Here is a 26757-nt window from a genome sequence, read left to right as displayed (position 1 = left end):
GAACTCCAGGGCTGGCCGAGACCTCAGGAGTCACCGAGTCCAGCCCCCTGCCCAAAGCAGGACTAATCCCGACTCAGTCATCCCAGCCAGGGCTTGGTCCAGCCGGGACTGAAACACCCCTAGGGACGGAGATTCCACCCCCTCCCCACCCCCATGAGATGGTCTCATGAGCTTTCATGGACACAACCCACTAGATTCCTCAAGGCAGTGTTAAGAACATCAGAGCAGCCAGACGGGGTCAGACCAAAGGTCCATCCGGCCCAGGGTCCTGTCTGCCCACAGTGGCCAATGCCAGGTGCCCCAGAGGGAGGGAACACAACAGGGAATCTTCACGTGATCCCTCTCCTGTCACCCAGGGAAACCATTCCTGCCCATCCTGGCTAATAGCCACTGATGGACCTAACCTCCATGAATCTAACTAGCTCTTTTTTGAACCCTGTGAAAGTCCTGACCTTCACCACATCCTCCAGCAAGGAGTTCCACAGGTTGCCTGTGCGCTGAGTAAAGAAAAACTTCCTTTGGTTCCTTTTAAACCTGCTGCCTCATTCTTATGTGATGGGAACAAGTCAATAACTTTTCCTTATTCACTTTCTCCCGACCTGTCATTATTTTAGAGACCTCGATCCTATCTCCTCTTAGTCTCCTCTTTTCTAAGCTGAAAAGGCCAAGTCTTTTTAATCCCTCTGTCTGTTCTAAGGCAGTCGAGTGTTTGGCCCGGGGCAGGGGACAGGGAGCTCCAACGGGTTGGTCCTGACCCATCTCTGCGATCAAGGCAACCGATCCCCAGCAGGCTTTTTGCTCCACCCCAGAGGCGGCCGTCCTATCCCCAGAGGCCAATGAACCTCTCCCCGCCCAGGTCTTCCCGGTGCTTCCTCACCCTCGTGGTAGAGAGCGCTCAGGCCAGAGGATTTCATCCAGTTTCATCTCCTTTGAGCCCAGTACCTTGTGTGTGTGTGACAACAGCGTCATGCTGGAAGGATGCCGTCACGACACGAAGCCATCACGAGATGGAGAACCTCCCTCTTCTGTTGACAGTTTGCCCCAGTGCATGCAGGGGTCCCCGTGGGTCCGGGCCGACCCCCCGCCAAGGAAGACAGGAGGAGAGCAGGGTTGGGATGGTATTAACCAGGCCATGTGCTTTGTCTTTGTGCTCCGTAGGGTACGGCCACGCCGCCCCCAGCACGGATGGCGGGAAAGTCTTCTGCATGTTCTACGCCCTGCTGGGGATCCCGCTCACCCTCGTCATGTTCCAGAGCCTGGGGGAGAGGATCAACACCTTCGTCAAGTACCTCCTGCACCGTATCAAGAAGTGCCTTGGCCTGAGACGGGCGGAGGTGTCCATGGCCAACATGGTGATCATCGGCTTCTTCTCCTGCATCAGCACCCTGTGCATCGGGGCGGCGGCGTTCTCCTACTACGAGCAGTGGAGTTTCTTCCACGCCTACTACTACTGCTTCATCACCCTCACCACCATCGGCTTCGGGGACTACGTGGCGCTGCAGAAGGACGAGGCGCTGCAGAACAAGCCGCAGTACGTGGCCTTCAGCTTCGTCTACATCCTGACGGGGCTGACCGTCATCGGGGCCTTCCTCAACCTGGTGGTGCTGCGCTTCATGACCATGAACGCCGAGGATGAGAAGCGGGACGCCGAGCACCGGGCGCTGCTCACCCGCCACGGGCAGGCCGGCGGCGCCCGCCCCACGGACACTGCCGTGCCCACCCCCACGGGGGGCGGCTTCCGCAACGTCTACGCCGAGGTCCTGCACTTCCAGTCCATGTGCTCGTGTCTGTGGTACAAGAGCCGGGAGAAGCTGCAATATTCCATCCCCATGATCATCCCCCGGGACCTGTCCACCTCGGACACGTGCGTGGAGCAGAGCCAGTCCTCGTCGGGCCGCTACCCCGACACCCCGGCCAACAGATGCTTCTGCAACGCCCAGCGCTCGGCCATCAGCTCCGTCTCCACCGGACTCCACAGCCTCTCGGCCTTCCCGGGACTCATGAAACGCCGCAGCTCTGTGTAACCTTCCCCCCAACACACACACACACACACACTGGGGACCTTTCTTTTTCGTAGAGAGGGGACCCTGATGGAGACCAGCAAAACCCGGTGAAGAAAAACCCACCGATTTCAGTGAGATTCACCTGGGAGCTCTCCCAAAGGACGGCCCGACGGCCGGGAGGGATGTTAGATGCACAAATGTCCATGCCGACGCATACATCCGTGTGTGGGTGGAGGGACGCACACGCACACGCCCGGGGTAAGCGGTCTCCAACGCTCCTGTCCTCGAGAAACTCTTTTTGAGACAACTCCGTGAAATGTGAAATGGGACGTGCGGTCAGCGCTAGCTTTCGAAACGGCCGGCGGAGGGGCGGGTGTCCGGCTATCTCTTCCCCCTCTATTTATACCTCTCTGGGCTGACAAGGGGGCCTGGAGAAATACACGAGGCATGCACCCCCGGCACTTCGACCCTCACGTCTGTAAGGGGTGGCAGGACTCCTCCTTGCCCCCCCCTTGGATGAGTGTTGCAGCTGTAAGAGGGGGTAAGCGGATCTTGTAAAAGCTGCAGGCAGGTTGGTGCACACGCCTAATGTCCGTGTGGTTTGGTCAATTACACCCCCCCCCCCATATTCCGTGCACAACAAGCAAGCGGAGCTCAAGATCCGTCCTCCCTTGGCCGGGGACTTCTTCCTTTTTCCAGCTCCTCCTCCCGGGGCGTTTCCCTGGGTTCCCCTAAACGATACGTTTCCAGCCTCCCGGCCTCTGCCGCCCCCCGGCTCCTGAGGCGGCCGCACTGCGCTAACACGGCATCGGCGCTCGGCCCCGTTGCGGTGACGGCGATGTTGTCGAGACCCGAGGCCCCAGCTAATCCCTCTGTAATCCCCGGGGTTTAGCCTCCAATCCCATGGGACGCAGGACTGTGCTGAAAATAGGGGAGGGGGGTCCCTAGACCTGCGGGAAAGGACTGTGTTTGCTCCTGGGGGAGCCACGCCCGACGTGGGGCGCACACGGATGTAACGGACCCATTGGGAAGTCAGAGTGAGTCGTAATTTACGCGCCGTGGGAAGGAGACTGCCGAGTCTACCTCTTCCAGCTGGAATGGCTGCTTTCCTGGCGGCCACCCTTTTCAGCCTCTCCGCAGGCAAGTTACATCCTCCGCCCGATGGCTCCCACCTCGCATTAATCGCCCCGGCCCATCTGCTCATGCCATGCCCCAGCATGAGGTCCTGTCCCCTTGGCATCATTTGCAATCCGCAGTTTGAGGGGTGGGGGGAAGGGATCCCAGGGCAGCAAACCCCCCAGGTTAAAAGTCCCGCAAATCAGGCTAAGAGGGTCTTAGACCGAAGCTCTTCCTATTCCCCCGCACGTGAGCCAGACACCACGGGCCGGGTGTCACGTCGCCGGCTCTCTGCTTCAGGCCGGCCTGGGATGGAAATCGGAGGGGTCCATTCGAACCGTTTCTTATTCGCCACCCCAGGGGTTTGCGGCTTCGTAAATATCGCTACGGCGTGGTGGTTGCAAGCCCCCTCGGAGCTGCCAGCGTCAGGAAAACACAGGCTCCAGGACAGCCTGGGAAAGAAAAGCCCCGGGCCCTTTCTGGCCGGCTGGGCTTGGAAGAAGGGGGTTTGCTCTGTGACTGGTGGCGCGTCCACCGTAAGCAATAACGAAACGGGAACGGGTGCTGTGTCTGTGTTCCCGTACCTAGCCACTTCCGGCTACAGACGCCGCCCGTCTTGCCAGGCCTTAGTCTCAAAGGGATGCGAACGGGCCAGCGCTGGGCGGGGGAGATCTCGACACGGATTCTGAGGACGCTGCGGCCTCCCCGGCGTTCGGTTCTGTCCGAACACCGCTCCCCGTGCAAACGGCCGCAAGGACCCCCACAGGTCGGAGAGGCAAAGCCGGGTTCTCTCCGCCTCTCTCCTCGACGGCGGCAATCGGGATTCCATTGGGAAAGACCAAATTCCAGCCCCCCGCCTCGGTGGCCACATTCGCTCTGCTGGGAATAAAACAGACGTTGTCGCCAGGTGCCGCCCATAAGGCTCCGGGCTACCCCAGCGCAGCAAAGCTGATGGGTAGAGGGGCTGGTTTTACTAGTGGTGACCACGGCTGCACTTTCCAGTTGCCAGGCCTCCTCTTCTTCTCCCTCTGTCCCTTCTGGGGAACGTCCTCCTGGTGCCTTTCCTGGTGCCCGGCCTTTCTTCCGCACCCCGCCAGCATGGGGGTGTGGTGGGGAGAGGCTGGGGCCCGCCAGGCTCTGCTAATGGGTTGCTGTCGCCCCGTGGCCAGGTGTCTGGTTTTGGCTCCCCCGTCCGGTAAAAAAACACAGAAAATACCGGACATGTGAAATGTCTCGTATTTCCCGTTTCCCTCCGACGGAAGCCTGGCAGGGACAGTTTTCCCCTGCCACGTCTCGTGAGGCACATGGGGCCATTTAAAGGCCCAGTGACCTTTTTTTTTTTTTTTTTTGCTTGACAACTTTGGTCCTCTCTTTCCTCTTCCCCCCCCTTTCTATTTTTGTTCAACCAAGTTCGCCATGTTCAGGATTTTTGTTGAAAGCATCTGGCAAGCCTACAAGAAGATGAGTTGGTCATAAAATAGATCCAGGCTACACCTCGATAAATGGGAACTCTGCTCCGGCAACTGGCCCGTGGATGCTCCGGGTTCAGAGAGGCCCAGCAGGCTGCGGCGGTGGAGGGGACGGAGAACGTGACATGCAACCCAGCTGGGCTGTGTGGGGAGGGGCGGGGAGTCCGGAAGCCCAGTATAGGCGGGGCTGGGGGTGCCAGGAGCCTGCGAGCAGCTCAACTGGGCTGCAAGGGAGGAGGAGGTGGGAGCCAGAGGGCAGCTCAGCTGGGCAGCGGAGGGAGCCAAGAAGCCTGGGGGGGGGGGAGCGGAGGACAGGGGGGACCAGCAGCAGAGGGGCCAGAAACGACCTCCCTGGCCCTGCAAATCAGAGGTGATTCCCAAACATGACCTCAGGATCTGATTCCCCCACACAGCCCAGGGAAGGCTCCATCCAAGTGGTCCGCGGCTGGTGCTGGGCGGGGTGAAGAGGGAGGAATAATTCGGTTACCGCCCATCTCCTGTGGCTAAGGCTGAATTCAATCCCCCCTGGCGTGGAGGGTAACCCCCCTTCCCCCCTTCGGGTAGGCTCCCCCCCTTCCCTCTCCTTCCTGCCCCCCGATCTGCACCACGCCGTTGGCATAGCCCAGGAGAGATCTACACCTGGGGGGATGCTCACAGAACTCCCACCACGCAGGAATCCCCAGGTGAAAGTGCTGCTTGCACATCTGCAACCCCCACCACCGAGCCGGGGGGAGAAATCGCCCGAGAGCCATTTCAAAGCACACCCAGTAGTAAGGCCCGAAACGGTCCAGGGCGAAATCCGGCCCTCAGGACACCAGGGGAAGTGCTGCTGTCGGTTTCAAAGCAGCCCACATCTCCCCCCCCCCCCCCCTCCTACACTGCCAGTCCCTGTAGCTCACTTCAACACGGGCTTCTGCTGAGGTGTCGCCCCGGCCCGTGTGCGTGTGTCCACGTACTGCCCTGCGCTAAGGCAGGGTATCAAAGCACAACCATTGCCCGGCCGCAGGAAGGGGAGAAAGGCAAAGAGAAATGTGTCTTGATTCTCTGCCCGGCGCTGCCCACGCGCACGAAAAATCGGCAATCAACAGTCAAGTCCTAGCAGCCCTGCAGATGCAAGCAAATGTGCACAGCCTGGCACGCTTGTGCGACCTAACTCTAAACAAGCGTGCACGGCCCCGCACACCTGTGCAACTCCGCTCTAAACGAGCGTGCATGGCCCAGCACGCCTGTGCAACTCCACTCTAAACGAGCGTGCATGGCCCAGCACGCCTGTGCAACTCCACTCTAAACAAGCGTGCATGGCCCAGCACTCCTGTGCAACTCCACACTAAACAAGTGTGCATCGCTCCACACGCCTGTGCAACTCTGCACTAAACAAGCGTGCACGGCTCAGCACTCCTGTGCAACTCTGCACTAAACAAGCGTGCACGGCCCAGCACTCCTGTGCAACTCCACACTAAACAAGTGTGCATCGCTCCACACGCCTGTGCAACTCTGCACTAAACAAGCGTGCACGGCCCAGCACTCCAGTGCAACTCTGCACTAAACAAGCGTGCACGGCCCAGCACTCCTGTGCAACTCCACACTAAACAAGTGTGCATCGCTCCACACGCCTGTGCAACTCTGCACTAAACAAGCGTGCACGGCTCAGCACTCCTGTGCAACTCCGCTCTAAACAAGCATGCACGGCCCAGCACTCCAGTGCAACTCCTCTCTAAACAAGTGTGTATTGCCCAGCACTCCTGTGCAACTCCTCTCTAAAGAAGCGTGCACGGCCCAGCACTCCTGTGCAACTCCTCTCTAAACAAGTGTGCACAGCCCAGCAGTCCAGTGCAACTCCACTCTAAACAAGCGTGCACGGCCCAGCACTCCTGTGCAACTCCGCTCTAAACAAGTGTGCACGGCCCAGCACTCCAGTGCAACTCCGCTCTAAACAAGTGTTCACGACCCAGCACTCCTGTGCAACTCTGCACTAAACAAGCGTGCACGGCCCAGCACTCCTGTGCAACTCTGCACTAAACAAGCGTGCACGGCCCAGCACTCCTGTGCAACTCTGCACTAAACAAGCGTGCACGGCCCAGCACTCCTGTGCAACTCCGCTCTAAACAAGCGTGCATGGCCCAGCACTCCTGTGCAACTCCGCTCTAAACAAGCGTGCACGGCCCAGCACTCCTGTGCAACTCTGCACTAAACAAGCGTGCACGGCCCAGCACTCCTGTGCAACTCCGCTCTAAACAAGTGTGCACGGCCCAGCACTCCAGTGCAACTCCGCTCTAAACAAGCGTTCACGACCCAGCACTCCTGTGCAACTCTGCACTAAACAAGCGTTCACGACCCAGCACTCCTGTGCAACTCTGCACTAAACAAGCGTGCATGGCCCAGCACTCCTGTGCAACTCTGCACTAAACAAGCGTGCACGGCCCAGCGCTCCTGTGCAACTCCTCTTTAAAGTGTGCACGGCCCAGTGCTCAGGAGCAGCCGTGCAAGAACAAGCCAGGGAGAGAGGCAAACAATCCAGCCGAGAATCTGGCTTCTGGTCCACGTCTCCCGTGCCCACGGGAGGCACTGGGCAGAGACTAGGCCGGGGAGACAGAGAAGCCTACAGCAGGATCAGTACAGGGTTGCCAGATGGTTTCAGAAAAAATACTGAACAACAACAAAAACATGCCAGGAAAACGTTTGTTGAGAAAACAACACCACCACCGTGGCCCCTTTAAAAACCGCGTGGTGAGGCTATTTGGCCCTAACAGGCCACCGGCAGCCACTCGCATCTTGCCTCCCTGCACCAGACAGCTCCCCGGGGGACCAATAAGCACTGGGGTTGCCGGGCTGCCTCCGTATTGAGCCGGACAGCCTGGGATTTTCCCCTTCTGGCTGGGAAAAAATCAAAGTCCCGGACGTTTTAGGTGTCCGGTATTTTCTGAATTTTTTTACCGGATAGGAGGCGAAAATGGAGTCAGCCGGGAGTATCCCCCAATTCCAGGGGGCAGCTCCCCTAGTCCTCTCTGTCCCAATGCGCTGGGTCCCGCTCGGCACAGGGCCACCGCTCCGCTCAGGGGGCGTGAGCCTGTTCCCTCCCGGCCCCCCGTCGCCCCGATCCCCTGCTGCCGGCTTTGCAGGGCAGAGCGACGCGACGGCGCCCTTTGCAGGGCTGCTGCCGGGCCGCACGCAGAGCGCACAGTGACGCTTTCCCACCATGCACCTGTCACCCCAGCACCGAGACCACGGACAGCCAGAGCTAAGAACAAGGGAGCCCTAAGGCCCTAGCTTGGAGCCAGCTGGCTTCATAGCTCCGCCTGTAGCAGGGCCTCTGCTATGCTCCGGAGGACCTGGGTTCAAATCTGGCTGGTGATGGTGATCAATAGAGGCTTGACCTGGGGTTGGGCTTCCTGAGCTAGGGGAGGTGTGTAGTCTTCATGTGGTTCGCTGCCCTGTGCAGTGGTACTTAAGCCACACTGCAGAGTAGGTGTGCCCTTGGAGACAGAATGTGTCAAGCCTGATTCATTGGTGCCTGTTCCAAGGCCAGCTGCTGGGGGGGTGTCTGAACCTGCACTGCCAAGGGCTGTGGCTGTCCCCCAGAAACATCCTGGCTTGGGAGGATACTTCAAAAATCAGTGCCCACCTCTGCTTTAGCGACAGCCAGCTGGGCATCTCCTTTGTGTTTCAGGAACCCGGGGCCCCTCTTTGATTGAGGCAGACGGGCCGACCTCACCTGTGCGCGTGCTGTGCACTTTCCCTAGAGCAGTGGTTCCCAAACTATTCAGCATCGCCCCTCTTCTGATTTTTGACACCCCGCCCCCCGAAAAAAAAACTTGTTGAGCAAAAAAAAAAAGGAACTGAGCAGTGCAGCAAAACTTGATGGGGGAAGGGAGGCTGGGTCACCCCCCCCCCCCCCCCGGAGCTTCTTCCAAAAGAAGCCTGCAGTCTAGATGTAGCCACATTTCAAGAAAGAGGGGAAGAAATTGGAGAAGGTCCAGAGAAGAGAAACAAATATGATTGGCGGGCTAGGAAACAGGAGCTCTGCAGGAAGACTGAAAAAACGGGGTTGATTTAGTCTAGAGAAGAGAAGGCTGCGCTAACAGCTTGCAACTACCTAAAAGGTTCTTACCAGGAGGAAGGGGGGGAATCGTTCTCCTTGGGTGCTGAGGACAGGACAAGGAGCAATGGGCTGAAACTGCAGCAAGGGAGGTTTAGGTTGGACATTGGGAAAAACTTCCTGCCTGTCCGGGTGGTGAAACACTGGAATAAGTTGCCCAGGGAGGTTGTGGAATCTCCATCCCTGGAGATATTTCAGAGCGGGTTGAACAGACAGGCTCCCCTACCCAAAGAGGGTTCCCCAGCCAAGACCTGGACGGTGCTTGGCCCTGCCGTGAGGGACTCGATGCCGCTCGAGGGCCCTTCCAGCTCTAGGGTTCTAGGATCCCTGGGGGCCCTGAGGCCGCATGGCTGAGGTGGGGCTTTGCGGGGGTGTTTGCAGCCGTGCATGTGTAGAAATGCAGCTTCCCCGCTCGCTCCCTGATGCCGGGTGTCTGGTTTCTGGGGCGTGTCCCGTGGGACAGCCGGTGGCAGGAGGGCGTGAGACAGTCACCTCATGCACGGCCAAACTGCGCACGGGAACCTGGAGTAAGACCCCGACCCAGCTGAGCCGCAACGCCTGCGGCTGGGCTCCGATCCGACACCCGGGCAGCTCCGATCCCAAGGGTCTGGGTTTCCTCCGCTTTGGAGAGGTCGGATCGGAGGCCGTTCGCTCCCCACACCCTACAGACACTTACCCGGGAGGTTAACTCGTGCACTAGCATCCCGAGCACAAGGGGAGGGGAATACAGAGCCAGTGCCAGGAAAGCACCCAGAAATGCAGACGGGGCCAGCTCGGAGGTCAGAATGTATGGGCTGGCCCGAGGGGCGACTGAGATCACTTGGCAATTTGAGATGCTTCCAAGGCGGTTGTCACCCGAGCCTGCATCCCAGATGGGCAGTGTCGGCAGAAAAGCCAGGCAGGGTCCCTCCATCCAGTCCAGTGTCCTGTCTGCCAAGAGAGGCTGGTGCCAGAGGCGTCGGCGGAAGGGGACAAAACAGGGCATTTCATCAGGGGATCCATCCCCCTATCCACCCCTCCTGGGGTCTGGCCATCAGAGGTGTAGGGCCCCCGGAGCATGGGGTTGAGTCCTGGCCAGTCGTGGCCAATAGCCTCTGATGGACCTGCCCTCCACGAACATGTGCCGTGGAAAGCAAGATGCAGGCAGACGGATGTTCTGAGGGTCGGGGCGTGGTCGGAGGACCACAGGCGGAGGTGGAACGCCTCATCCGTGAAGGTGCCTATGTATGGCAGAGGCGAAGGCTGGGGAGAAAGAGCCGCTGCACCCGGGTTCCTGGGGGGAACTGCCTAAAAATTGCTGCGGCTCCCTTTTCCCATGCACGCAGCCACAGAGGGAGGGCGAGAGGACGCACAAGCAAAGCAAAAGCAAAAATCTCTCGCCCCTCTCCTCTTCCCAGCCCCAAGCTGTAGACACGCCCTCCCCCCAGGCGCTACCCTTCCATGGCTCCAAGCACACAGCCCCCAAAGCCAGGAGCGGAGGGCGTTTTCGGGACCGTCTGCACCCAAAGCACAGCGCTCCACCTCCGGAGCGAGAGATCTTCCACCGTTAGCTGTGAGTTCCCGGCCGGACGGCTCTTCCAGCTGTTGGTGCCTCGTGGGAGCATCATGCCCCCCACAGAAGCCCACCGGGGAGTTTGATAACCACCCCCCCGACCCTTTATTTAGTTGGGTGAGCGGCGAGAAAGGCTGTAGTACCCCTGGTCCCACAGCGTCGTTTTCAGAGCCCGAGCCAAGGCCGGGTCTCGCCTGTTCCCGAACGAGAGCCGTGGTTGGAATCCTTCCTCGACGACTGTACGCACTGTTCGACACGAGACGCTATTTATTCTAGAGGAAGCTGTGTTCTTCATAGCGCCCTCCGCACGTGAATCCCGATGGGAAAGGTGCATTTGGGGAGACTGGGGAACAGCGTTTTTGATGACCCGGGGACGTTTTCTCTTAGCATCTCTCTCGTCTTTAGACCCAGAGAGGGTTAACCACCCTCCACTTCGGTTCTCTGTTTCTCATGCCAAAGCCTATTTGTACTGCTGTTTTACTTTCATTCTAGGGAGAAATAAAGTCTTGATTCAAAGCTCAGAGCTGCCTCCGCTTTTTCTTCTGGAGGGACAATCCGGAATACATCCACAGGGCTAATAATTCTTTGCCCCTCTCTCGCTGCCCGGCCTCGTGCTAGGGGCCGTACGTGCACCCAGGGAGAGACCTGTATCTGAAGAGCTAAGACTCTGAACAGGCAATGAAGAGAGAAGGGACTTACCCCAGGTAACTGGCAGCCATGGGACTGCAGGTTGTGCCGCTATAAAGCGGAACTCCCTGACCAGGTAGGAAATCCCTGCCCCTACCCCTCCCGGGCCATGCAGGCCCCAGTTACCGAGCCAGCTTAGAAGGAAAGCAGGTGTCTAGCTGCAGAGCAAAGCTCAAGAACTTCTTCCCCACCTCCTTCCGGCAGCCGTGCTCCTAACTCAGCTGAGCTGCCCCGTTGTCACCCCACCGTGCATGTCTGAAATGAATCAAAGCACTAAATCAATAACGTACACAGATCCTTTGGTACATCCGTCTTCCACGGACGGTTCCTTAATCCTCCTCCAACTGCCATGGAACCTTCCGAGCCCCAGTGTTCTGCCGACTGAAGCACCCCCAACTGCCATGGGACTTTTCACAGCCCCAGGGTCCTACCGACTGACAGTCAGCCAACTGCCATGGAACTTTTCACAGCCCCAGGGTCCTACCGACTGACAGTCAGCCAACTGCCATGGAACTTTTCACAGCCCCAGGGTCCTACCGACTGACAGTCAGCCAACTGCCATGGAACTTTTCACAGCCCCAGGGTCCTACCGACTGACAGTCAGCCAACTGCCATGGAACTTTTCACAGCCCCAGGGTCCTACCGACTGACAGTCAGCCAACTGCCATGGAACTTTTCACAGCCCCAGGGTCCTACCGACTGACAGTCAGCCAACTGCCATGGAACCTTCACAGCCCCAGGGTTCTACCGACTAATCCTCAGACAACTGCCATGGAACCTTCACAGCCCCAGGGTTCCACCGACTAACCCTCAGACAATTGTCATGGAACCTTCACAGCCCCAGGGTTCTGCCAACTCGGTGGTTCCCAACCACTGGTCCACGGATCGGTGCCGGCCCAAGGACCACTGGCTGCAGGGTCGTGGTGGCTATTGAAGCTCAGGCTGGCTGTTCGCAGCAGCTCAGCTTTTGCAGCCTTGGGGACTGAAGCGGTGGCAGGAGGAGGCGGGGCGGGAGGTGCCTCCCTCTGTCCTCCCTCCTTGGTAATGGAGGCCGGCCAGGGCTCCGTGTTCCCCCCTCAACCCATGGGGGCACGAGACACGTTTAGAGAGGGAGTGGGTGTGAAGGAGGAGGGCCGCTCCCCCTGCCCATGGCAGTAATGGCCACGCTCCCTAGAGAAGGCAGCCTCACTCTGGGGAGTGTGGGGGTGGGGTGGGGCAAAGGAGTTTTGGGTGAGGGCATGGGGGGGGTCACAGGGCAAGAAGGTGTTGGCATGGGTTGTAGGGGTGGGAGGGGTCAAAGGGTGTTAGGCACCAGGGAGCAAATTTGCATATTTTCATATTCCTTTTTTGCATAATTGATATCCAAATGTGAAAATAAGATGTTACTAGTCCACCACAAGCTTGTGAATGGGTTTGCCATCCACAGCATAAAAAAGGTTGGGAACCACTGCGCCAACTGACCCACAACCACCCCAAACTGCCATGGAACCTTCAGAGCCCCAGTGTTCCACCGACTGACCCTCAGACAGCTGCCATGGAACCTTCAGAGCCCCAGTGTTCCACCAACTGACCCTCAGACAGCTGCCATGGAACCTTCAGAGCCCCAATGTTCCACCAACTGACCCCCTCAGACAGCTGCCATGGAACCTTCAGAGCCCCAGTGTTCCACCGACTGACCCTCAGACAGCTGCCATGGAACCTTCAGAGCCCCAGTGTTCTACCGACTGACCCTCAGACAACCACCATGGAACCTTCAGAGCCCCAGTGTTCCACCAACTGACCCTCAGACAACTGCCATGGAACCTTCAGAGCCCCAGTGTTCCACCGACTGACCCTCAGACAGCTGCCATGGAACCTTCAGAGCCCCAGTGTTCTACCGACTGACCCTCAGACAACCGCCATGGAACCTTCGGAGCCTCAGCGGTCCATTGATTGCCCCTCAACACCCTCCAACCGTCAGGGAACTTCCAGAGTCCCAATATTCCACTGACAGCCCCATAGATATCCCCCAACAGATCCCACTGGCTGCTCAGCCACCCCCAGCAGCCCTCGAGCCTTCAGAGCCCCAGCACGGGGGACATGGCAGGTGGTATCTTCCGTGGGGCTGAAGCAGACTGATCTTTCAGAGAAGATTGTGCACAGACCCTCAGCGGGCCCCATACCTGCTTCTGAGGTTTTGAGCCCTCCCACTGGATTCATTTTCCAGCATTAACAGATGGGTATTTTTGCCTCGGTACTCCACCACCACACAGAGAGCATCCAGCTGTCAGCGGGGAGGCGCCAGCCGGTTTCTGGCATGGGGAGGGATACCAGGGGCAAGAAACCAAAGGCATCCTGGGAGAGAGGGTGAGTCACTGTAGTCCAAAGGAAGGGAGAGGGAGGAAAAATAGCCTTTGTGCTGGTCAGACGGGAGTTAAGCATATGTGTTGGTGGCATTGTAGGAAGCATTGCTACCTTCCCAGCTGTAGAGGTGGGTTCAATTCCCAGCCAATGCCAACTAAAAGGAAAACACCACGTCTGAGCCAGACAGCCAGGTAGGTATACTTTGGCCTCAGTCGGAGTCTTGTGTCCAGTTCTGGGCACCACATTTCAAGAAAGATTTGGAGAAGGTCCAGAGAAGAGCAACACAAATGATGGAAGGTCTAGAGACCATGAGCTCTGAGGGGAGGCTGAAAGAATTGGGTTTGCTTTCTGTAGAAAGGAGAAGACCGAGCGGGGACATGACAGTCGTTCTCAAGTACCTAAAGGGGGTAACAAGGAGAAAAATGGTTCTCCTTGGCCTCTCAGGACAGGACAAGCAGCCATGGGTTTAAATTGCTGCAAGGAAGGTTTAGGAATCCGAATAGTGTCTCTTGGACAGGGATGAATTCCCTCTGTGCGCACGCCAATTTCCTTGTGTATCGCTGGACAAATATTTACCCTCTGCTGTAACTAGTTAAAATTCTTCCCTGTGATTAGGGAGCACAGCAGCTTCCCTGCAGCACATTAGCTGCCTGGCAGGAGAATTGAGGGTTATTAAGCCATCGGCTTCATTTGGGAATCCAATGCGAAGGATCCCCAAGAAATCAGCGAGGAGAAGTCTTGGCCTCCCCGTCTCCTGCTGGGGTAACCAGCTGGTGGCTGGCAGCTCCCGGGGTGAATGCAAATGCTTCTGAGAAACATCCGGTGGCAATGACTGTAGGGGTGAATCTCCAACCCGAGACACAAATTGCACATTCAGCGCAGGGAGGGGGGAGGAATTTGGTCCCATGCAATGGGCCGTAGACTCGGGGCTCACCCCTCGGCAGCAGGGAGCCCTTGCTGGTATTCCGACAGTGTATGAGGTACACCCAGACTTTAGAAAGGCATTTGACACGGTCTCGCATGACCTCTTATCAGTTAACTAGGGAAATCCAACCTAGATGGGGCGACTGTAAGGTGGGTGCATAACTGGCCGGATAACCATTCTCAGAGTAGTTATTAAGGGCATAACAAGTGGGGTTCTGCAGAGGTCTGGTTTGGGGCCAGTTCTGTTCAATATCTTCATCAACGATTTAGATGACAGCATAGAAAGGGCACTTATTAAGTTTGCTGATTACACTGAGCTGGGAGGGGTTGCAAGTGCTCTGGAGGAGAGGGTCAGAATTCAAACTGATCCGGACAAACTGGAGAAACGGTCTAAGGTCAATAGGATGAAGTTTAATGAGGACAAATGCAAAGTGCTCCACTTAGGAAGGAACAATCCGTGTCTCAAACATACAGAATGGGAAGCGACTGTCTAGGGAGGAGCCCTGCAGAGAGGGATCTAGGGGTCAGAGTGGACCACAAGCTAACTATGAGTCAATAGTGTGATGCTATTGCAAAAAAAAAAAAAAGCAAACCTGATTCTGGGCAGAAGTGTTGTGAGCCAGACACGAGGAGTCATTCTTCCGCTCTACTCTGTGCTGATTAAGCCTCAGTTGGAGTCTTGTGTCCAGTTCTGGGCTCCACATTTCAAGAAAGATGTGGCAACATTAGAGAAGGTCCAGAGAAGAGCAACACAAATGATGAAAGGTCTTGAGAACAGGAGCTCCGAGGGAAGACTGAAAGAATTGGGCTTGTTTAGTTTGGAAAGGAGAAGACTGAGAGGGGACATGAGAGCAGTTTTCAAGTATCTAAAAGGATGTCACAAGGAGGAGGGAGAAAAATTGTTCTCCTTGGGCGCTGAGGACAGGACAAGAAGCAATGGGCTTAAAGTGCAGCCAGGGAGGTTTAGGTTGGACATTAGGAAAAACTTCCTGCCTGTCAGGGTGTTTAAATACTCGAATAAATTGCCTAGGGGGGTTGTGGAATCTCCATCCCTGGAGATATTTCAGAGCAGGTTGGACAGACACCTGTCAGGGATGGTCTAGATGGTGCTTGGTCCTGCCGTGAGGGCAGGGGACTGGACTCGATGGCCTCTTGAGGTCCCTTCCAGTTCTATGAATCTATGATTCCAGCCCCGCAGGCCCCCACCCCGCGTGGTTGGAGCATCAGTGCTGGGGAGAGCCCCAAGCCTCACGGGCCGGATGTGGCTCGCAGCGGGAGGAAGCGGTTCCGTGCCCTGCTGCTTCCCCTCCCGCCAGCAGGGGGCACCACGGCGCAGGAAACTGCTCCCATTGGCTGGAATTGTGGCCAATGGGAGCAGCAGGGGGTGGTGCGGAGGAGCAGCGGGGTGTACAGACCCAGTTACACGCCCCCCTTCCTCCATGCCCAGAGCCCGCACCCCCATCGTTCTAATGTGCACCCCCTCTTTCCCACACCCCTACCCCATTCCTGCACCCCACCTCCCACCCAGAACCCCCGGCCCCTCCTTCACCCTCCCTTGCACCCTGACCTCACACCCCCTCCTCCCCAGACCCCTCCCCCTCATTGTGCTCCTGCAACCAACCTCCTGCCTAGATCTGCCCCCCTCATCCCCACCTCATACAAAGATGCACCACCCCCAGCCTTCTCCTGCACCCTCCTTCCCACCCAGACTTCACACCTTCACCCCCTCCTGTACCCTCATCCCTATCCCACTCTCCAGCAGCCCCTTCCCGCACACTGAACTCCTCATTTTTGGCCCCACCCCAGAGCTAAGGAGGCCCCCAAAATCTACAAAAACCTGGGACCCCAGAATAGTTAATCTGGCCTGTAGGAAGCTCTGAATTTTGGTCCTCCCTTCCCCGCTATGGGGCTGGAGTTCAAGGGGAGTAAGGTGTCTCAATTGGGGGCCACGTCAGTGAGGTGTGGAGGGGGTGTTTGTCATTGTTTTACTTCTCTGCAGCCCCTGACTGATTTTTCTGTGGGTCAGAGGCCCCCGACCCCCCAAAAAGTCCCCCCTCCCCTATAAATAAAGACAAGGTTGAAACCTTTGGTTTTGGACACACATCGATATTTTACTTTATTTCACACAAAGCTGGGTAACGAACATGATCAACCGGGATGCGAACCGCATCCAGCCCACCCTGACAGACCATCCCTGCACAGCGTTCGTCCTGTCTGTTCCTGAAAACATCCACCGAAGGGCACGCCCTTGAACGCCTGTTCCAGACTCGAGCTAGCCTCATAATTAGGAATATTTTCCTAATCCCTGACTATTGAACCCTGATGGGTTGCATGTGGCCCTCCAGCGACAGGTTTCCCACCCCTGCTCTGGGCTGTGGAAGACGCTATAGTAGGCTGTTATCCTTTAAAAGACCAATGCCTGACACAAAGCCTCAAACTCATTTCATGATTATGTGCCTGCTTGGCGCACTGCCGCTTTAAGAGGATGGAAAAACACGCCGTGATTTTGGTCCCTGGGCTGTCTCCTACGTTGCTGTCTGGCGAGGGAGATCATTGCGACATGCCAGCGCCTTTCGGGAGGGGAGTTAATTGACTCTGCACCCTTCCGCAGGGCTGCAGACATGCCGCAGCCGCGGAGTCATTGATCAAGTTTGTTTGGAAGAGGACGTGTCTGTCCGACGGGTGACGGGAGGCCTGTGGGTTTCGGATGCCGCAGCGTCGCTGCCGGGAAGCATTAATCTTGCACGGAGCCGTCGCTTCGCTGCTCTCGGCAGCTGCTGCTGCTGGACTGGGCCGCGTTTCGGAGCAGCTGCGGTCGAACCAACACGCCTTCCCGAGCCCCCCTCTTCCCCCCCCCCTCCCCGACAAGTGCTTCTCCGGGCTCCTCCAAGATTCCTCCTCCCCCCGTACACAGATCCTTCTCCAGACACATCGCCCCACCAAAGCCATTCCCAGGCCCTGCTAGCCTCTTTCCAATGCCCCCCGCCCCAAAGAGACCTGCATTGCTGGTACTGCCGCCGGTATCCTAGTCAGGCAAACACCCGGGGAGCATGTCGTGCGGGGTAACTCCCCTCCTCCCCCCGTTGCAGAGAGCTGTCGTCTGCCTCGGTTGCAGCTGGGGTTTTCAGTCCATTTTTTATCTATTGCTGCAATAAGCATGGGGGGGGCTGTAGCACGTGATCTACGAGGAGAGGCTGAGGGATTTGGGCTTGTTTAGTCTGCAAGAGAAGAGCGAGGGGGGATTTGAGAGCAGCCTGCAACTCCCTGCAGGGGGGTCCAAAGAGGCTGGAGAGAGGCTGGTCTCAGTGGGGGCAGATGGCCGAACGAGGAGCCATGGGCTCACGTTGCAGTGGGGAGGTCTAGGTTGGGGATTAGGACACACGAGGAAGCCCTGGGATGGGTACCGAGGGAGGGGGTGGAGTTAGGGATGTCAGGTGTTCCGTTTTGAACCGGACAGTCCAGTGTTTGAGCTTCCTGTTCAGGAAACTAATTGAGAAAACAGAACGGTCCGGTATTGTCTAAATCAGTTGTAATGTAGATTGTGGTGTCACGTCAAGTGTGTCCGGTATTTTTGTTGGAGCCATCTGGTAACCCTAGGTGGAATCTCCATCCCTAGAGGTGTTATGTCCCGGCTGGACCAAGCCCTGGCTGGGATGATTGAGTTGGGCTGGTCCTGCTTTGCAGGGGGCTGGACTCGGTGCCTCCTGAGGTCTCTGCCCGCCCTGGGATTCTGTGAGTCTATGAGGGAGAGCAAAGCGCTGCCTCAGGCCTGTGAAGGCAGCCTGGCCTGCTGGGGATATTGCAGGGTCGGCCTGGCAGCCTGGCCAGCCCTGGGGAGGAGCGGGAGACCAGGGTGTGGAGGCCTGGGCAGGTCACGAGGGGAAAACACACAGTTCCCCTCAGCAGCGACAGACCCACAGGCCATGTCAGGTCTCTGGCATTGCCAACCCGACCACTGGGACCTGCCTGGATCTCCTGCTCCGAAGGGCTGTAGGAACCGCTGACAAGCTGCTGGGCCGTCAGCTGAGGCCCCGTCTGAGGGACCCGCTAGCCCGCAGGCCAGATGGGAACTGAGGGGACCGGGGGCGTTGCTCCCCGCAGAAGGCTTGGCGGGAGGGGAAGGGCTCCTGGGTGCGACGGAAAGTTCCATCCAAGGGCCCCTCAGGAACAGCAAGAACACCCTGCCCTAGGAGGGCCCCGGGGGTCGCTGACCACACGCAGCCCCCCCAGAGACCCGCGGGACGGCTCTCCCATTTTGCAGCTGTCCCCGGAGTCTAATCTGACGATTTGAAGCCACCGGAATCGGGGCGGGTTTGACAGCTACGGAGAAACCTCCCTTGAGCTCCTCGCGGGCCAGGCCGGCTGACAGGACGGATCTGAGCCCGTCTGTCAGTCGAGGACTCTGGCTTGTCAAGAGAGAGAAAGGCCTGGCGGGACCTCGCGCTGAGTGGACGGGGAGGAGCCTGGACCGAAATGGGGCCTGGCGAAGGCAGCTGTGACACCGTCTCTGTGTGACAACAAGAGGGCCGGGAACTGACTTCTAAAATGTTGGGTGCGAGTCACGCCCCTGCAGAGGGCCAGCGGCGCGGGGTCATTAGCACCTGGGCTGATTTTCACCCTCTGAGCCCCCGGCATGGTTCCACCCGGCTTCATCGACTCCAATGCAAATCTAGTGGGGTTCAAGGCCAACACCTTCAACCCTAACCCATTCCCACCTTCTGGCAAACAGAGGCGAGGGATATCATCTCTACATGTCCTGGCTAATAGCCATTGATGGGCCTAACCTCCATGAATTTATCAAAGTCTTTTGAAACCCTATTATAGTCTCGGCCTTCGCAACATCTTCTGGCAAGGAGTTCCACAGGTTGGCTCTGCGCTGTGTGACGAAACACTTCCTCTGATTGTTTTAAGCCAGCTGCCTACTGATTTGAAGCCTCCGGAATTGGCTAACAGGAGAGTTTGGAGAGGGATTTCTCCAGGTAAAAGAGGAGTAAAAACGGGACCCTTGTGGTAAGTGGCTGTCTGGAGTGTGTGTTTGTGTGGGGGGGAGTTATTTGCAGTGTGCTGAGCTTGTGTTTGTCTGGTTGGTTTGTTTGTTTGTTTGTTTGTTTGTTTGTTTGTTTGAAGGAGCTTCTAAAAAGTTTGAAACCTAGAAGCCTCTGTTAATTGGCTGAGCCTCAGTCAGGGGGAGGGGCTACCAGAGCTATATAAGCCGGTGACTCAGCGACCAGGGAGCTTGCGACAGGAACAGCTAACAGGAGATTTGGAGAGGGAGTTTAGAGGGGGAGGTTAGAGGGCACGAGTGACTTCGGACCTTTTTACAAACATAACTCTTAAAATCTATATTCCAGAGGTTTAAAGAGAATCCCAGTTTATACTTAAACTTATTCATTAGAAAAATGCAGACAGAAGCCCAGCAGCAGAGTGGGGGCTATCCTGTTTATTGCGTCGAGTGTCACATGTATGATTACCTGCCCTGTGGGCGGGTGGTGTATGTGTGCACCCGTTGCAAGGAGCTCCTGACCCTCAGAGACCGAGTTCGGGCTTTGGAGGCCAGGGTGGCTGAACTGGAGGAGCTAAGGGAGGTAGAGAGCTATGTTGATGAGACTTTCTGGGACACTGTAGTACTGTCCCACCTCCAGTCCGAGAGCCCCAGTGCTCTTAAGGAGGATGAAAGTCTCAAGGGAACAGAGCATTCAATGGGAGCAGAGGGAAACCATCCCGTAGTTGGGACCCTCCTCCCAGAGGATGCTGCGGTATCCTCTCGCACTGAGGATACCTCTGAGGGGGAGGGAATGCCAGTTAGGAAGAGGCAGGTGTTAGTAGTGGGTGATTCGATCGTTAGAGACATAGATAGTTGGGTTTGTGATGACCGGGAGAACCGTATGGTCACTTGCCTGCCTGGTGCGAAGGTTGCGGATCTCTCGAGGCATCTAGATAGACTTATGCGTAGTGCTGGGAAGGAGCCGGTGGTCGTGGTACATGTAGGTACCAATGACATAAGGAAGGGTAGGACAGATGTCCTGGAGGCTAAATTTAGGCTGCTAGGAAAGAGACTGAAATCCAGGACCTCTATGGTGGCACTCTCAGAAATGCTTCCAGTTCCACGCGCAGGGCCAGGTAGGCAGGCAGAGCTTCAGAGTCTCAATGCGTGGATGAGACGATGGTGTAGGGAAGAGGGGTTTAGATTTATTAGGAACTGGGGACACTATTGGGAGAAGGGGAGCCTATACAGGAAGGATGGGCTCCACCTAAACCAGGGTGGAACCAGACTGCTGGCACTAAACATTAAAAAGGCCGTAGAGCAGATTTTAAACTAAGAGATGGGGGAAAGCCGATTGGTGCGGAGATGCACGTAAATCGGAGGGAGACTTCTCTTAGAGGAGACTGGGAGGACGAGGCGGGGGTGGGGCAGGGCAGGACGGACCAGTGAGAGGCATTCACGAGCAGAGAGCAGCTCACATGGGATGTGGGGAGGGAAACAGACCCCTGGGGTGGAGCTGGCCTCGGGGGTCCAAGAATGTGGGGGAGGCGGCTGGAGCTGCTCCCGCCTGGCCCTCGTGGCGAGCAGGAGGGACGTCACAGGAGAGAGGGAGCACAGGTGTTACCTGCACAAATTTCTCTATCCCTTTCATGTTGCAGGGACACACCATGACCCAGTTCCTAGGGCTCAAGGCGCAACCCTGTGAATTTATACACCCACCCTACCCCAATTCCTAGGGCTCAGGGTGTAACAACCCACAGGTTGGCAGGATCTTTAGCCACAGACAGAGCCTCACACAGTAATATCCTTCTCCTCTATTGATAGACAATTCCCAAGCAAGCGGAATACACATGCTAAGCACACGGTGTCATACTCACCAATCCAGATACAGGCAGCCTTCCCCTGTTGGCCAGGCAATATCTGTCTCTCTGGTGTTAGGCTGTGTCTCGGAGATGAGTTCTTTCAGGTCTTCCCTCCTTCTTCTTGGTGTTCCCAGTCTTCTTCCAGCCTTTGCTCCCTTCCTTCTGCTTCTGTTACTTCCCATCTTCTTCCTGGTCTCCTCCTTGGACCCCAGTTTATCTAATGAAACCTGAGTCCTGCTTAGCTAGACCTTAACCAATGATTGTAGTATAATTTTACTAACCAATCATAACAAAATGACCTAACCGATCAGACCCCTCCACCTTAATTGATTGACACCCAGCAACATGAATTATACAGCAGACAGAAACAGTTACAAACCAGACAGAGATCCAAAAACAATAGGAACATGTAATGAGGATGATCACAGAGTGCGGATTCCACAACATTCTCTATGGAGAAGCAGTTTCTTGCCAGACAGATGGGCTACACTGGCATGATTTTCCGGAAATGCTTTTAACAGAAAAGTTTTCCGTTAAAAGTATTTTCAGAAAAAGCGCGTCTAGATTGGCAGGATGCTTTTCCGGAAAAGTACTTTTTGCGGAAAAGCGTCCGTGGCCAATCTAGATGCGCTTTTCCGCAAAAAAGCCCGAATCGTCATTTTCGCAATCGGGGCTTTTTTGCAGAAAAGAAATCTGTGCTGTCTACACTGGCCCTTTTCCGGAACAGTTTTCTGGAAAAAGACTTTTGCCCGAACGGGAGCAGCATAGTTTTTCCGGAAAAGCACTGATGATTTTACATGAGATCGTCAGTGCTTTTCTGGAAATTCAAGCGGCCAGTGTAGACAGCTGGCAAGTTATTCCGGAAAAGCAGCTGATTTTCCGGAGTAACTGGCCAGTGTAGACACAGCCGTGGTGTTGCTTAAGTTTTCCTCACCCATCTTGAGATCTGTGTCTTTATCTGGTGACAGTGGGGGGGGCTATCAGGGCAAAGCCCCCTTCTCAGTTGGATGTGGCACTATTTTAATACAAACTAGATGGCATGTGAGGCTGTGACTCCAGGCCTTACAGCTAATGGCTGCTGCTCTTTCGTCTGGCTGCAGAAGGCGGCTTGAGCTGGCACTATGGCTTCCGGCCTGCCATCACGGTTACAAGAAAAACCGTCTTGTGACCGTCACTGCCGAAGGCGCCAGTAGTCAGGTGGGCGATGCAGGCAGGGGAAGGACTGTGCCGATGCTGGGGGGCGAAGCCAGGCAGAAACAACCAAGCAATCTGTGCACCAAGGCAAGGAGTCGGGGAGTCCCATGGGGGAGCAGAATTCCCGGGGTGGGATGTGAACGTGGACGTTCTAGGGGGGACAATGCCACGGAGGAACCGTTGTCACGACTGGCCCCCCTGGGCTAGTGCGGGGGCTGCTGCAGAGCCCCCGGCTCCGGGCAGGGACAGAGACTTCCTTAATGTCCTTAATGAAATACATCCATGGGGGGGATTGTGTGATTGGCGGGGGGGGGGCAGCGGGTTCACTTTCTGAATCCAGGCTGGAGGGTAGGTTCTCCGAGGCTCAGATTTTCCTGGATGGCAGGTCTAGCAGGACCAGGCTGGAGAACCAACGGCTCTGAATGGGGAGGAGGCTGGGTTTTAAGTCTAGACCAGGGGTGTCCAAACTTTTTTCAAAGAGGGCCAGATTTGATGAAGTGAACATTCGTGAGGGCCGACCATTTTGCCTGACATTCTTTGAACCATTAAAATTAAACGCAAATAAACTATTTTATGCGACGTTTATTGCAAACGGCACACTTTTCATTTCGTCACATGGATGACAAATCTACACAGGTGTTAAATCACTCTGCCTTTCATATCTGAAGGCCAGATGAAAAAAAAAATCCAGGAAGCTGAAATATACGTCAGGAACATTGTAAAGTACATTACATATTATTGGTAATAAAGGTTGTCTGTCAACTTTTAAGTTCAAAAAATATGAACAGGAACATAACACCAAGTATCCATGTTGTGTCCAAATATATTTATAACTGATTTAGACCGACTGACATTAACTGAGATTTTACAATGTATTCATCTCAATACATATGGATTCGTTGGGGGCCATAAAAGATAGATATTGCCAAATTACCTGGGGGGCCGTATTAAACCGGAACACGGGCCACAATTGGCCCGCGGGCCGGACTTTGGACATGCCTGGTCTAGACACTCTGAAGCCTGCCTCCCAAGCAAGGAGAGGCGGTTGGGCGGGGGGGGGCTGCGGCCCGGTTAATGGAGGAAACATCTCATGCTGGAGAAATCAGAAAGCCCGCAAGGCCCAGGCGAGGCCTCCTTCTTGCACACACAGTAAAGACAGTTTCCTGGGCAGAAAACCCACCTATTTTAGGTCATGTGTGGATGAAAACGAAAAATGACAATTGAGTCGTGTAGGTCTTAAATGTCTTGCTGTGTTTTAGGGCCATCATTTGTCGTCTCTCCTGCCAGCCAGCCTTTCCAAAAGCAGAAAGGATCTTTGCCTGGCCATTGATAAAGAAGCCCCAGCGGAAATGGTGTGTCCGAAACTGATTGCAAGGCAGAAATAAATTCCTGTGGTTTTTGTCTTAAGCTTTAAAATGAGTATTGTGTAATAAGGAAAGGGGGTAGAACGATTGTTTTCTTAACGCTGCAGTTCGATGGTCCCGTTTCAACATTCATATTGGGTCTGTGGAACACAAAAAACCCAAAGCACCAATCCTGCTTTGCGCGTGTAACGGAGACATGGGTTAAAAAATGAGGGTGTGTCTACAGTAGAGTTTTGTCGGAAAAACAGATGTTGTTCCGACAAAACTTGAGGAACGTTCACACTGCAACTTCATTCTTCCGCAAGACAATCGAAAGAACAGAGGGGGTTTTCCGGCATTGGTAAACCTCTTTCGCAAAAAGGCGTGTGTGGACGGGGAGGAAGGAGTTCTTTCGCAAGAAGAGGAAAGAGGAAAAAGCGCAGGTGCCTTGGTGGTCACTCCATCCATAGCAATCACAGATTACGTGCGAGAGAGCGTCCATTCAGTGTGAACACTATCTTTCGAAAAAACAGATCGCTTTCTCGATGCACTTTGGCAGTGTGGACGCTCTCTTTCGGAAGAAGTTTTTTCAGAAGTACTCTTCCGAAAAAAGCTTCCTCCAAAAGAAGCCTGAAGTCTAGACATAGCCGGAGTATAAAAGCCATCGCCGAACCAGATGTTCTAGGGAAAAGCCAGGAACAGACGCAAAAGTGCCAAGAGACTGCTGTAATACCCCTATCAAAATGCAACTAAAGGGCAAATTAATGGCTCTAAAAGATAAGGCATGCATCTTGCCGTTGGGACAAAGCAGCTGTAATATAAGAAGAACAACTTTCGGAAACATGCGCACGTCAAACAGCAATCGACGACAGCATCACGGTGCAAAACGTATGGATCCCAGTGAAGAACAACTGCTATAAAAAACCAAGGCTGCATGGCCACAGATTTTTGGGTGCGCCTTGCTAAAATTCTGGAACATCAGTCTGGACCAAGAGAGCCCCATTTCGGTGACCCATCTGGTTGGCCGCCAGAAGGATCCAGACCCTGGTAGCTATCACATCGATTGGTGGGTGGGTGGTGGCCTATGCTAGCAGCTTTCCTGTTGTATTCTTCATAAACACAGCGTATTGCCTTTTTCCCTAAAATATTCCCGTGAGCTTCTTATAAGCATGGGTAGGACCAGGCCAGGAAAGGAGCCGTACTCCTCTCCAGCGAGCTGAGCCACCAGGGGAGCCCACAGCCAACCCATGCGGCCTCCACTGTTTGTTTTGGGGAGAGAACTGGCTTCTGCCAGTATCCATCAATGCCTGCCCTGATGGCTGGGCTCAGTGTTTTGTGATCTCTGCTGCCCTGCAGGCACGCCCCCCTCCCCCCCCATCCCCTTTCAAAGCTCCGGGGAGTGTCTGACAGCTGAGTGAGCTGCTCTGTGTGATGTAGTGTCAGTACCTTGCTGGTTCCTATGCTCAGGCTGTGGGCTGTGGATGACCCCTACTGGCCTCTGTCTGTGAGCACTGCCCAGCGGGGGGCACCTTGAGGGCCCCCATGACAGTGACCGAACTGGTCCTACCAGTTAAGGGAAGGGACGGAACAAAGGAAGGGAGTGTTGGGGGAAGGGGAGTCTTTGTCTGGAACCATGAAGGAGACAGACTAAAGAGGGGGCTAGGAGTCTAGGGGCCCAGGGACTCATCTCAAAGGGTCTGAGGCATCCTGGCCCTGACTCCTGTAGCCCCATCCCATCTGTGCTGGGCTGTATCCGGGAGAAGCAATAATCCCTCTCTGTTCGACTGGCTGGTGGAGCCTGTTTCTTGCTGCTACGGGGCTGCAGAATCGGGGTGGAAACCCCGACACGCCGTCACACTCTGTTTGGGGAACAAACAAAGAACAAATCATGGGAGTGCTCCTGTTCTGCCCTGCTAGGAACCCAGCGGCCTGCAGGTGGCTGCAGCCGGGGGAGGGCTGGAGAGACGGACGTGCTGCTTCGGCATTCCTCAGTGCAGGGCTCAGCTCTGCCTTCCCACTGCATTGTGGGATGCTTACCCACAAGGCTTTGCTCTATCTGTCGACAGGTAGCTAGCCACATGGCCAGGAAATATCGACAACGGGAGGCAGAAAAAAACCCATTTTGGTCCGTTTTCACTTTTGCCGACTTTTGCATGTCGGCCGCCCTTCCGTCACCAAACCTTCCCAGGGTGCCACGTGGCGGTTGGCACTTTACAGGACAAAAGGGGAGCCATTCTCCCGGCTGAGCAGGGAGGCCCATAAAAACTACCCAGAAGATGTAATGGAAAATGGCCAGCACTCAGCTCCTCTCCCCGGCTGCGTGAGCCGCTCCGAGCAGGCAAATCAGATTACTTAGCCCTCCGGTTTCCTGGCCTGGGAGAGGTAGAGAGATAAAAAGAATTGAATGTTCTATTAATGAAGAGCACAGGACACATGTCCTGTTTAATTATGACAGAGTGCTCGCCTTACGATAAACAGCCCAGACATCAAGGCTGCGCCGAGGCTTTTAACTTTAATTCCTTTTTGTGCTCCAGAACAAGCAGGTGTGGAGCAAGAGACCCGGTTGTTATTGCCTGGAAATCTGGCGGGTAGAAAAATCGCCTCTTAAGACAACAAAGCAGAAGAGGAACATGCCTGGAAACCCTGGTGCCAGGAAATAACAGGCGGAGGGAGTCACACTGCAAGCAGTCTCTTATATGTGTCTCCTTGTGTATTCTCTCAGCAGTTGGGGATTGTCGCTCGGTAGGCAGAAAATCAGTAAATCAAGCTAGCAGTCACTGGGTGCGGAGTCCTGTTGACTCCTTAGGACAGGCAATAGTGAGTCCACCATGGGTCAGCCAGAATGGTGAGAATGCAGAAACACCACGGCTGTGTCTAGACTGGCCACTTTTTCCAGAAAATCAGCCGCTTTTCCGGAAAAACTTGCCAGCTGTCTACACTGGCCGCTTGAATTTCCGCAAAAGCATTGACTTCCTACTGTAAGAAATCAGTGTTTCTTGCAGAAATACGATGCTGCTCCCGTTCAGGCAAACGTCCTTTTGTGCAACCCCACACCCGGCCCCTCTCCCCTTACACATCAACCCCATAACCCCACACCCGGCCCCTCTCGCCCCACTCACCAACCCCATAACCCCACACCTGGCCCCTCTCGCCCCACACACCAACCCCATAACCCCACACCCAG

At 55.7% G+C, this 26757-nt stretch overlaps 1 protein-coding gene and 1 long non-coding RNA gene across 2 annotated transcripts in view; both read left to right on the top strand.

Annotated features, from left to right (window-relative positions):
* Positions 1-10755, top strand: part of KCNK3 (potassium two pore domain channel subfamily K member 3) — a 72905-nt gene extending 62150 nt beyond the window's left edge. Inside the window, exon 2 of the mRNA XM_075925962.1 lies at positions 1159-10755. Coding sequence (XP_075782077.1) covers positions 1159-2024 — 866 coding nt within the window. The 3' untranslated portion in view covers positions 2025-10755. The remainder of the gene's footprint in view (positions 1-1158) is intronic.
* A 1428-nt stretch (positions 10756-12183) lies between these two features.
* On the top strand, positions 12184-25435 carry LOC142828108 (uncharacterized). Its single transcript, XR_012903100.1, has 2 exons — positions 12184-13269; positions 23490-25435. It is a non-coding gene; the product is annotated as an uncharacterized LOC142828108 (long non-coding RNA).
* Positions 25436-26757: the final 1322 nt, after the last annotated feature.

Source organism: Pelodiscus sinensis, chromosome 3 (assembly GCF_049634645.1).
Source record: "Pelodiscus sinensis isolate JC-2024 chromosome 3, ASM4963464v1, whole genome shotgun sequence".
NCBI lineage: Eukaryota > Metazoa > Chordata > Testudines > Trionychidae > Pelodiscus > Pelodiscus sinensis.
This window is presented reverse-complemented; position numbering and strand designations above follow the sequence as displayed.